This window comes from Dromiciops gliroides, chromosome 5, assembly GCF_019393635.1.
Source record: "Dromiciops gliroides isolate mDroGli1 chromosome 5, mDroGli1.pri, whole genome shotgun sequence".
Classification (NCBI taxonomy): domain Eukaryota; kingdom Metazoa; phylum Chordata; class Mammalia; order Microbiotheria; family Microbiotheriidae; genus Dromiciops; species Dromiciops gliroides.
In genome coordinates this window covers 38,761,433-38,774,187 of record NC_057865.1, presented here as the reverse complement: position 1 = coordinate 38,774,187, position 12,755 = coordinate 38,761,433, and the positions used below count along the sequence as shown (strand labels likewise).

General features: G+C 40.7%; 1 protein-coding gene across 1 annotated transcript in view; it reads right to left on the bottom strand.

Annotated features, from left to right (window-relative positions):
• Positions 1-12,755, bottom strand: part of LOC122729332 (collagen alpha-6(VI) chain-like) — a 112,179-nt gene that overhangs the window by 47,403 nt on the left and 52,021 nt on the right. The window contains 4 exon segments of the mRNA XM_043968161.1: positions 6,034-6,099; positions 8,831-8,854; positions 8,857-8,895; positions 12,569-12,604. Of these exon segments, the coding sequence (XP_043824096.1) occupies positions 6,034-6,099; positions 8,831-8,854; positions 8,857-8,895; positions 12,569-12,604 (165 nt within the window).

Below are 12,755 nucleotides of genomic sequence, written 5' to 3'. Positions count from 1 at the left end.
TATGCCAATCAGTGATGGGATAGGGTTTTCTGTTAAACTTTCAGCTTAGATAATACAGGGAGATCCATCTAAAAAAATGTGGTGCCCAGAACTATACTTTAGATGGCCTGGACCAGGGGCCAAATATAGCCCAACTATTACCTCTTTCATTTTGTACATTATGCCACTATGCATGAAGGCAATGACTGAATTTACTTTTTTGGCTACCATGTCACACTGTTGACAAACTAGAAGTTCATGAAAATTCCACATCTTTTTCAGGGGAACTGTTATCCAACATGTTTTCTTATTCTTGTACCATCAATATGATGTTATGGAAAACCAAATGTAGGGTTTTTACATCTATGGGATCCACAAATTTAAATGCTTTGGGTGTGCCAATAATGCAGGTTTCAGCCCCATTCATGCCCTGCCCAACTTTATGCAATTCTTACCTATGTTCTCCTAAATTAATCTCATGGGAGCCCTTCCCAAAGAACAGGGGACCTTCTTTTAACTCTCTTGATATTCAGTAGGTATCCCTAGAGCACACAGGTTGGCCATCCAGTTATTCCCTGCTCTTTCCATCTATAACATCCCTTAACTAACATTATATGGTGTTTTAATGTTTGAATCGTGCTTTATGTATACCATTTGGTCCTTGAAACAACCCTTTGAGATAGGTGCTATTATCAGCCCCATTTTACAGACGAGGAAAATGAAGCCAAGAGAGATTAAGTGACTCAAAAAGTATGTAGCTCTGGCCTCAGACACTTGACACTAGCTGTGTGACCCTGGGCAAGTCACTTAATCCTCATTGCCCTGCAAAAAAAAAATAGACATGAAAAGTCATGTAGCTAGTGAGAATCTGTGGCAGGATTTGAATTCAGGTTTTCCTGATCTCTAGTCTAGATCTCAATCCACTCACTATGCGAACCCTGTCTTGTAAATTTAATGAGTAGGAATCAAACAGCCTGAGTCAAAAACTTTTCTCCCTATTGGAATAAGACTGTGATTTCATTGATCTCAGGCAATTCCCAGGGATGAAATTCCTTCCTACAAAGCAGAGATGGTTGCCTGTGCTGTAATTTATAGTTTTAGTGATTTGTCCAGGGTCTTATAGTTGCTACGTGTCAGAGGCAGGATTTAAACCTTGGTTTTCCTGACTTCCTGGTGACAGCTAGGTGGTGCCAGTGGATAGAGTGTTGGGAATGGAATGGTGCAGTGAGTGGGGGAGCCAGCCTGGAGGCAGGAAGACTCATCTTCCAGAGTTTCAAATCTGGCCTCTGACACTTAACTGGTTTGGTGACCCTAGGCAAATCCTTTAAGCTCTCAGTGCCCCAGATAGCTCCACCAAGAATGTAATTTTCCAGAACAAGATTGATCTCATCATTGGTAGTGTGTTGTATAAAATCTAAATTGTGGGTTCTAATCTGCACCCCCCAGTCTTGGGGGGAAGCTGGATAAAATCACAATTAATTTCTTACAGTAGAAAAGTTTCCTCACTGGAAGTTCTCTCCCTACAGTATGGGAGGATGGGGGTGGAGAGGATAGCGGCTGGATTCAGGAGACTCTTTAGGAGGCTATTGCAATAGTTCAGGCAAGAAGGGATTAGGGCTTGGGTGGCCATGGCATAGGGAGAGAGAAGAGGCCAGATGCAAGAGATGTTGAGGTGGTGGAATCAATGAGACTTGGCTGCTAATTGGACATGAAGGGAAAGAGTGAAGAGTTGAAGATGATTCCTATGTGAAATAGGATCAGTGGAAGAAAGGAGGTCACCTTCAGTAGAATTAAGGAAGTTAGAAGGAAGGGTGATTTTGGAGAGAGATATATGAAGCTCTGTTTTGGACATGTTGAGTCTGAGATACCTATGGGATGTCTGAGTGTAGATGTCAAATAGAAAATCAGAGATGCAGAATTGGAGCATTGGAATGCGAATGTCTTGAGAGCAGGGACTCCTATTTTTCTATTTATATCCCCAGCACTTAAGCTATGCACTTAATAAAAGCTGGTTCATTCATTAATTCATTGGGATTTCACTTAGATGCCTTTATTTAGTTCTTCCAAGATTTTCTAACTTTATTATCCTCTGCAACAGATGATGGAGCATTATAAGCTGCCATTGCTTTCATAATGGTCTTTTCTATAAAATTCTTAATTATTAGCAGCTCAATCCAAGGTTATTGAATGTCTCCTGAGATGATGTTTCTTGATGCCTTTGGAATGTACAGTGAACTAAACTCGCATTATTGGCTCTCCAAGTCCAGTGTTTTATCAACTGCACCACCCTAGCTGCCTCTTCATCACTATAGCATCATATCTTCCATACTGGGTTTCATTGTCTGTCTTCCAAACTCCTCATCTGCCTTTTATCTTCTGTCTAGGTAGTCTGTAAGCAAACACTTAGAAAAATACTGCTACTCTATTTCAATTAGGACCTATTCCTCACCCAGATAGTCCTATATCCTATGTTTTTTCTCTACTCGATGTCCTCTATCTATACACCACACCCACACCACCACACACCACACACACACACACATACTCAAAATAGATATTTAAAGTTATTTTCCTGGTCAGAAGTTCATCATTAGGGCAAAAACCCAGCCAAAACTAAGTATTTTTACTTTATTTGAATAACCATAAACATTTTAATTTAAAGTTTTGAGTTCCAAATTCTATTCCTCCTTCTCTCCCTCTCCCTCCATCCTCCCTGAGGTGGTAAGCAATTAGATGTAGGTTATATGTGTGCAATTATGTGGAACATTACCATAAAACTAAGTATTTTTAAAAGCAACATATCTGCAAATAATTGTAAAAAATGATCAGGCCTATGGAAATTCCACTCAGGTCCTCAGGTTAGCATTGGACCTTCCAGTGTTTTATATTAGGCTACTAAGAAAAAACAAATCATCTCTATATAGCAAATAGACTCCTCTCAAAACAAAACTGAAATAAAAAAAGAAAAGGGAAAAGAAAGAAGAGGCAGAACGGTACTGTTTAGTTTGAGTGCCACTGCTTAATTTTTATTGGGACCTTCATTTTATTTCTCTTTAGCATCTAGGCATATGTTTGTGTTCATCCTCATTATCTGCGTTAAGATTTATATAGTGCTTTAAGGTATGCAAAGTGCTTTATATATGTTATACTCATTTAATCCTGATGTTGAACCCTTTGTAGGTGGGTTATAACTGAACACAGTACTGAATGTTTCTCGGAATGCTGCCAACAATAATTTTTTTTAAAAAGCAAACAAATAATAAAACCTTCTAATACCAAATTCTAGAACTCTCACGTTATACTCTTCCAATGAATGAAGAGACCTGGTTGCTCAATATAACGATGATAGTTGATGGTTGTAGAGTGTAAAAGTCCCTTATGTGTATTATTTAATTACATAAGGAACCTCACAACAAACCTGGAAGGCAGGGAACACAGGTATCAGGATCCCTACTTAGCAGATTTGGAGTGAGAGGCTCACAGAGTTGGTGCCTTGCCCCATGACAGCTGGTAAGCATCAGTCAGGGGCAGGGTTTAAACATTCTGATTTCAAAGTTGTCATTGTATTAGCTATGCCACACTGCCCGCGAATCTACAGCAAGAAGTTAATATAATTGGAAATCTCCTCATTGGGGTACTTGACTTTCTGGTCTCCTTTGGAATCTCTTGATTAAATTGAAACACAACATTTTGAAAACAAGCATTTCATATTCCCTTGACTGTGGCAAATTCCCCCTAGGTTCAGAATTGCATTTTCCAAGGTGTTGACAAGAAAGGCATTTCAACGAAAGGGAAAGGGAAAAAGCAGCAAAGAACTCTTTACTTTCATCCAGATAAACAGTAAGGTCTCGACTGCAGAAGAGGAAAGATGCCTCTTCACTGACTTTGATGATGCCAAGAGTACTGAATGATTTATAGCTATGACCGAATAGCCGGGCGCTAGTAAACAGAGACTCATTCTTCAAGATGCCCTGTAGGGCAAATGGAATAACTTACTCTCATCACAGCAACTTGGATAATAGTTCAGAGGAAGGGCAAGGAAAATACCAAAATGCTGGGATTTCACCCCCATCTCACCTGAACTTTATGGATAAAACCAGATGAAACAACGCAAGATGCTTTTTTCTAAGCCCTTAATATTTTCCCCTAAAAATCTCACCATATGGGTCTGTGCTACTTTTACGTAATACAGGTATGCAATATGAAAAACAGCCTCCTTCCATTTTACTTTTTGGTCCTGACTTGAATTTTATAATAGATCTGGAAAAGTTTTTGGGAGCAATTTGTTCACCAGAAGAGAGAATGATGTCAATTGAAGAGAATAGAGCTAAAAGATAAAAATATATCCAAGTAGATGCTTTATAAACATTTGGAAGCTGGAAATGTTGGGCATGTGTTGGACCATTGCCTCATTTCTATGAGAAAAAGTAGGGTAATATGGTACCAGTTTCGAATACAGTTTTCTAAGCTATGTCTAATATAGCAAATAATTTTCTTGTTTAATAAAGGTTAATGCACTCAAAACTTCCATGATGATGGGAGAATGTTAGATAACTACAGAATATCTTCCTTAAATCCCTCCAAAATTCTCAAAGGGGAACATAAGGTGTAATACAGTAGTCCTGATGAACTGTCTCCCCAACCTGTCCCACTGATAGAGGAGGTCTATGTATCCCTCAGGGCTACACACCCAAACATGGGAACAAAAGAATAAAGGGTTGTGGAGTTATCAAGTGTGTTCCTACATTAATCCAAGAATAGACATCTCTGACTCCAACATCATCTCATAGTCAATGAAAATTTGTCGTATAACTTTTATTCTCAGCTATCATCAAGTCTTGGTGGCAGTTGAGTGATTCCCACGGGGCCATTCCACCAATCCAGGAAAGAGCATTTCTTTCCTTTTGGAATCCCACCCAGTGCACCTGTTACAACCTTGGGAGAGTTTACATCTAGAAGAAAGAATTTATCCTGTAATGTACCAGGATGAATTGGGATTTAAAGATGATAACTCAGAACCTGTGGCTTCGTTATCCTAACAATGCTAGTGTGATAAAATAATGGGATTTGGCAGCTGCCCCAGGGGCTCCGCCTGAAGACTGATTTGGAATTGATTGAATTGGGTGAGACTGAGTAACTGACTAAGAACCTACTTAAGAATGATTAAATTGAGGCCACACCTGGCTGGCCCTGAGTGGGGTGTTGTTGTTCTCAGAGGCTGAGGATAGTAAGTGGCATGGTCAGGCTTGTGCTTTAGGAACTGATGCAGAATCTGCAAAGGTGGTGGTTGTTGTTGTTGGACTAAGCAGAAACTCTGCTCCTGCTTAAAGTTTGTGTGGGTTTTTTTTTGTTGTTGTTGGGTTTTTTTTTTAGAATTTCATTTATTTATTTAGAATTTTCCCCAAGGTACATGTAAAAAACCAATTTTTTCACATTCATTTTTTAGAACCTTGTTTTCCAGTGCTTAAAGTTTTAAGTTGTCTCCTGACCTTACTAAGCCCATTAGGATAGCTTGATTGGGTAGGACTGGGACCAAGGATACACACACCAACCAAAACTGGAAACCAAAGAAGACCACCTAAAAACTTCTCAAATTCAGTCAGTACCATTTTCTAATGGAGAACACAGACAAAGGCACTCAAGATCAGCTGTTCTCAACCTTTTAAAATGAAGACCCCTTCTTAACATAAAACAGTTCTCAGACCACCATCCAAAATAGTAGAATTCTATTAGAATGTGTCATTGGGTAAATAATTGTCAAAAAGCTCCTGTGAATTCTATAGCATTTCACTTGAACTGTATTTTAGTCATCACAAACAGGGACTACATACATTTGAAAAGAGTAATAGATAAAACAGGTGAGACCAGTTTGCAGGAAAACATATTTGCTAAGTAAAGATTAAATGGCCCATATCTGGAGGCATGGGTGGATTCCTGTACCCTTTGTGGTAATTCCACACATTTCTTTCTCCCTTCTCCTAGAGGGCCACAACTCACAGGCTAAAGATCACAGTTCAATATCCCAAATGATAGAGTTGCTTTGTTGGCCAACACTTACCGGGGGCCTTTACTTCCTAGATGTCCTCGTGTTCCTTTTCATGCAGGATCCCCTCTTGGACCCTAGATAAATAGAATTAGAGAATGACTGCCCTCTGAAGAGAAACCTCCATTAATTTGACCTTCAAAATAGAAAGGCTTTGTCTAAAACACGAATGAAATGAAGATAAACCCAATTAACTTCTCTCTTTTTATTCCGTTTTCTGCAGCATGTGAGAGATAGCTCATTCATTCATACTCTGACACATTGGCGCAATATGGGCAACAATCTGTACGCTAGTGTTGGAGATTTGTAGGAAAAAATAATGAGGTCAAACTGAACAAAGATGAATTTTCCTGACCTATTCTACCCATCCCCGTTATATCAAGCATCTTCATACTGAAAACATAATAGAGTTGTTTGTTTTTTTTAAGAGTTACATATCTTTTTTTTTTTTTTTTTTTAGTGAGGCAATTGGGGTTAAGTGACTTGCCCAGGGTCACACAGCTAGTAAGTGTTAAGTGTCTGAGGCCGGATTTGAACTCAGGTACTCCTGACTCCAGGGCTGGTGCTCTATCCACTGCGCCACCTAGCTGCCCCAAGAGTTACATATTTTTAAAAAAATCTGAAGGAAAAATGTAAACATTCAAAAGTAGTCAATTACCACCCCCCCAAAAAAAATCCCCAATGTGATATTACAGCTATATTAACTATAAGACAGGAATTCTTACTATTAACTTCAGTATATATTATATTGAATAATAATGGCTGAATCATGGATAATACCCTTAACAAACCTTCAGTGAGCACCTACTGTGTGTCAAGTACATCTTCCTGGTTCTGGAGGGAAAAGTAGACTAAGTAGCAAACAGCCCTTGCCCAAAGAGATCTTAAAAAGCACTTCCTTTAATAAGGAAATCATTGTGAAGAAAAAAAATTCAGAGAAAAGTCAAATGAAGGGGGCAGCTAGAGGGGGCAGCTAGGTGGTGCAGTGATAAAGCATCGGCCCTGGATTCAGGAGGACCTGAATTCAAATTTGGCCTCAGCCACTTGACACTTACAAGCTATGTGACCTGGGCAAGTCATTTACCCTCATTGTGCCTCCCCCTCCCCCAAGTCAATTGATTTGAAATACTTTGGTCCAAGAAAGAAAGGCTGTGGGATTTTTTTTTTCTTTCTTTTTTTTTTTTAGTGAGGCAATTGGGGTTTAAGTGACTTGCCCAGGGTCACACAGCTAGTAAGTGTTAAGTGTCTGAGGTCAAATTTGAACTCAGGTCCTCCTGGACTCCAGGACCGGTGCTCTATACACTGCGCCACCTAGCTGCCCCAGGGATTTTTTGAGGAACACAAATAAATCAGAGATTTTTTTCCCAATTCAAAAGAGCAAATCTGCTAGGAGAAAATAATTGTGTATTTAAAAATAAATAAATAAATAACTAAAAGCAGCTTCCCCCCAACAGGGCAACTCTTTCCTCAAGCTTTCCAGGCTAAGGGTGATTTTTATGGAAAAAACACGTTCCTGCTTCTTATGTTTTGGCCCCATTTTTTTCATGTTCTCATTAAATCCAAATCTTTGTTTTCTTAACTTGCCTCATATTCTGTTTCAGGCAAATTTTGCCCTTTGGGCCATTTTTCATTCCCCCTCATCTGACTGTTGTCAACCCAGGCATGGCCCTTTCCTTGCAAGGAAAAAACTGCTCAGATTCCAAGACGATCAAAGTACAGAGAACAGAACCAAAGAGGCCATAGACAACATTTTTCTTAAGAACACAGCTTGTTCTCACACTGTAATTGTAGCAATTCTTTCCTATACCCATGGCCAATTCTTCTACTTCGCTGCTTTTTGGATCTCGAAACCTGAACTCTGCTATGCAAAATTGTTGTTTGTTACGGGGAGCTCAGGCTTGGGAGTTTTCTTGGCCTCCTTGAGATAATGCTCAGATATGGTAGAAATGGGCTCTTTGGGGCAGCTAGGTGGTGCAGTGGATAAAGCACCGGCCCTGGACTCAGGAGGACCTGAGTTCAAATCCAGCCTCAGACAGTTGACACTTACTAGCTGTGTGACCTGGGCAAGTCACTTAATCCTCATTGCCCCACAAAAACAATACAAAACAAACGGGCTCTTTATTCACCATTATCTCCTGAGTATACCAGGAAAACCTTGGGCTGCTAGTTGGTGCAGTACACAGTGCTGGACTTGGAATCAGAAAGAATTGAGTTCAAATTCTGCCATGGACTGTGTGACCTAGGTATGAATCACTTAACTTCAGTTTTCCATCTGTAAAGTAGTGATGATAATAGCACCTACCTCATAGGACTGCTGTGAGGCCCAAATGAAATAACATCTGAAAAATGCCTTACAAATCTTAAAGTGCCATCTAAACATTAGAAAAATAAAAGCAAAACCTTATGTGATTTGACGTGACTAACACAGGATCAGAAACTGAGAGCTGAAAGGGACCGTAGACATAAAGAAACTGAGACCTAAAGCAGTTAAAAGGACTTGGCAGAGATGGGATTTGAACCCAGGTCTTTTGACTACAAAGCCAGGATTCTTTCCTGTCTCTACATTTGGTCTTCAATCAAAAGCTAGTCCAGTTTATATTCATTGGGCCAAGACTCAGCTTGATAAGTCCATACTAGGAAACAGTAGCCATCGCAGCCCCCTCCCCAACGGAGATGCATCTATCCAAGTTGACTTTTTCTACCTCTGTTCATGTGAATATTACGAGATCCTACCCTGGATGTAAATTTTCTCATTCCTAAACTGGAATCTACATCTACTTAAAAGGTACTGATCAGTGTCAAATTCACCTGGGGTCCTTTTAATCCCAATGGTTTCCTTCAAGACCATCCAGACCAGAAATTCCATTTATTCCCTAGAATACAAAAGAAAGACCAGTGAGATTCTCGCCAGACCAACATTTTGATTCCTCTATGAGAATAGTGGAGCGTGTAGTTTTGTTTCTAAATGTCAGCAGTGAATCACTCATGACCAGACCATGCAAACAAATGGACTTCCTAAGCATGCCCAGACTGCAGTCTCTTTAAAAGCTTCATCTTCTTGACCAAGTTATTTTCAGTAGTGATGCAAAAAAAAAAAAAAAAAAGGAGAGCAGAAGCGACAGAGTTGAACGATCCCTGCCCATTCTCTGACAGCTCATGAGCCGCGGAAGAACTCCAAGTTGGACAGTCAGAGGGAGAAGAAAATGTTCTGTACCAGCTCCCAACTGGAGCTGGGGTCTCTAAATAATGAGGTGTTAGGAATATCTGAAGAGCGAAGACTATGGTCCAAGAGTATTGTCAAATGGTCCAACATCAGAAACAAACGTAGTTTTATTAATGGAAGCCATAGTAAAGGAGATTTATCAACATCTGTTTTGAGGCTGAACCCCAATGACTACTGCTAACAGTGGCTAAAAGTTGCTAATAGAATGTGAGTTCCTTGAGGGGCACTTAGCAAGGTCCTTTTCTCCTTCTAGGCTGAAGACCATGTGTGATTTGATTTCCCCAAATCTTTAAATCTATTTTAAAGAAGTGATACTGAGGGGCAGCTAGGTGGCGCAGTGGATAGAGCACTGGCCCTGGAGTCAGGAGTACCTGGGTTCAAATCTGACCTCAGACACTTAACACTTACTAGCCCTGGGCAAGTTACTTAATCCCAATTGCCTCATTAAAAAAAAAAAAGATACTGCTTGATTCTTATGGAAATATCTGAAAGTCACAGAATGAGCTAATCAGGAGTACAGAGGAATTATGTAACAACCAACAAAAAAGGCTTAGCGCAAAAGTTTTGCATGGCTCATAATGGGCACACATGTAGAGAATTTCAGAGGCACCAATGAGGTCTTCGTCTGGGGAGAAGGAGCTTGTGGGTCTCTGAGGATGCCCCTTGGGCCTCCAACATCAGGAGAGTCTGCAACTTGAATTCCATCAAGAGTGACTGATTCCTTTACATCTGACTCCTTTGACTCAGCCTCTGTTTCTACTTTCTCTCTCTCTCCCTGGTTGTTTTCAGTCTCCCACGGTGCCCACGTTGACCCAGCTCCCTTCATTTCTGTTTCAAATATCTCCCCCATTTCTATAGGAACTCTGTCCCTTAATGGATGGCTGGGTAACACACATGCCAATTCTCATTGTGACTAGATATCCAGGTATGATGTGGTAGGAAGATTATGTACTCCCTGTTTATCTAGTCACCATCCCTGAGCTGCCCCATGCTAACGTAAACATAGCTCTACTCACACCAGACTCCAACACATGATGCTTATTACAAGCCTTTAATTTTGGACCAAGATAACACCGGCATGAAAGCCTCCCAGTTTGCAATTCACAGAGATGCACTATGCATCACTACCCTGTTCAGAGGTAATATAATTTGGCCTACAGATTCAATGAATATGTAGATGGCACCTATAGAATTGATAACTAGATTTTTATTCTATTCTTTTTTAAATCTTGTTTTGTTTTATATTTGTCCTGAGAAATTTTATTTAGGGCTTCAGAGGTATAGAAATCAGTAAATAAATAAAACCTTTGAATAAACTGACCTCAGGCTTCCGACTGAAATCAAACCACACTCAGGTTTAACTGAAGATGAAGAAAATGTACCTAGTTTTCCTAGTTAAAAAATTTTTTATGTTTTTCAGGAAATTTGGCCTGATCTTCCCTTGAAATCTGAAGTCGGATAAATTTCTCCAAATTTTAACTTCAAATTTCTATTCTGTACCAAGATATTTAATATCTCAATATCATATCTGGAAACAAGAGTCAAATATTTCTTAGCCATTACATCATGCTGTCAAGAGTTCTACAGTCTCCTAGAACCGGGTGTTACTACACTGGGGTAACAATAAGGTACATCCTTTTGCTAAATGGCTAGGATGAAATAGATACTTCCAAGTCATCTCCCTACTCCCCTAAAGACTCTTCATGTGGTTTCCCATAACAATTTCTCTTGAGTAACTTCCCACTGCCAATTTTGATGACATCCAAAGGCATGTTCTGAGAATAGGAACAGGGAAGAGGCAAAAAGACCAAATATTTCTTTTTTGCTAAGAGCCTGGAGAATGTGGCCTTTTTCTCCCTGATCTGGCCCTGGGTCTACACCTTCAGTTGCAGAATAAAAATGATCTCCCTAACTCCTGGCTCAGTTAACACTTAGACTTGCCTCACAGAGATATTCTACTTACCCTCCCCCCTTCAATCTGGAGTACAACCCCCTTTGGGCCTCATCTTTCTGATTCCCAATTTTTTGTTTGAGCTCTATACTAGTTCATCATGTGTTGCAGTCATTTTTCTAGGGGGTTGATTTTCTTAGAGCATTGTACTTGGATGTTACAAAGACCTGGGTGCAAATCCTACTTTATAAATCACTAGCTGTTTGGCCCTGGGCAAGTCTCAGCCTTTCTGGGCCTCATCAATTTCCTCATCTGTAAAATGAGGAAGGAACAAATTTTATTATTATTTTTTTTTTTGCAGGGCAATGAGGATTAAGTGACTTGCTCAGGGTCACACAGCTATTAAGTGTCAAGTGTCTGAGGCCAAATTTGAACTCAGGTCCTCCTGACTCCAGGGCCGATGCTTTATCACTGCACACCTAGCTGCCCTGGGAACAAACATTTTGAGTGCCTCCTATGTGCCTGCACTGTGCAAATATTATCTCATTTGATCCTCACAACAACCCTGAGAGGGTCCAGTTTTTATTCTCATTTTACAGCTGAGGAAACTGAGGCAGGCAGCAGTTAAGTGACTTGCCCAGGGTCTCACAATCATGAGTGCCTGAAGATAAATTTAAATTCAGGCTCTTCCGGCTATAGTTCCAGTGCTCTAAACCCAATGACCTCTAAGGTCCCTCCAAAAATCTAGGATTCTATGATCTCTCTGTGCATCCCAGTCTCTAAAAACACTCATTCAGCCCAGCCTGGGCCCCAGAAAAAGGCTGAGTCTCTCCCCTGTTTGCAGAGCGGGGACGCCAGAGCCAGGAACACCGTGACCCTCGTCAGACCATGATTTAAGGGCCCCACTGGTTCCAATGAGCTTCTCTTTTTGCTCTTCCCTTAAAAATCGTCATTACAGGAAATGGTCCAGCAGGTTTTGGAGATGAGGGTGACAGCACAAGGCATTGTCACAATCATTCAGGAGGACTCTGCCTGCAGGTATAGAACACTGATCCAGGAGCTTCAGGGGACTCTCAAAAGGTGACTCTCCTTCACCGCCCCATCAGCTTCACTGCCCCAACCCACCCCTGTGGCACAGGGCACCAGTCCTCTGGGGCACTTCCATGTGCGACAACTTTCCATTTATTTCCTACGTCCTACTTTTGTTTAGTCTTTCCCCTTTGTGTTAGTATTTTAACCCCAACCCATATTATCCTATCTGCCTTGACTGTCTGCAGTCACGCATCTATCCTTGGGGGGGGGAGGGAATTTTTCTCCATGTTCACATTCTCCTTTCATCGTGATACTGGTTCATCTGTATTGCTACTGTGTGAACAAGTGTCCTTTCAGCAGGGTCTTCACTGTGGGAAGGCGAAAAAAGGAATGACTGTACCTGCGGGCCTCTTGGTCCTCTTCGGCCATGCCTTGGCTACAGTGAGAAGAAACAAAGCACAAAAAGCCCCCAAAGGGATACCGTAAATAAACATACACATGGATACATATGTGCACATATATCATATACACGTGCATACAAACACATGTATACACCCCACACCCATATATACATGTATAATCGCCCC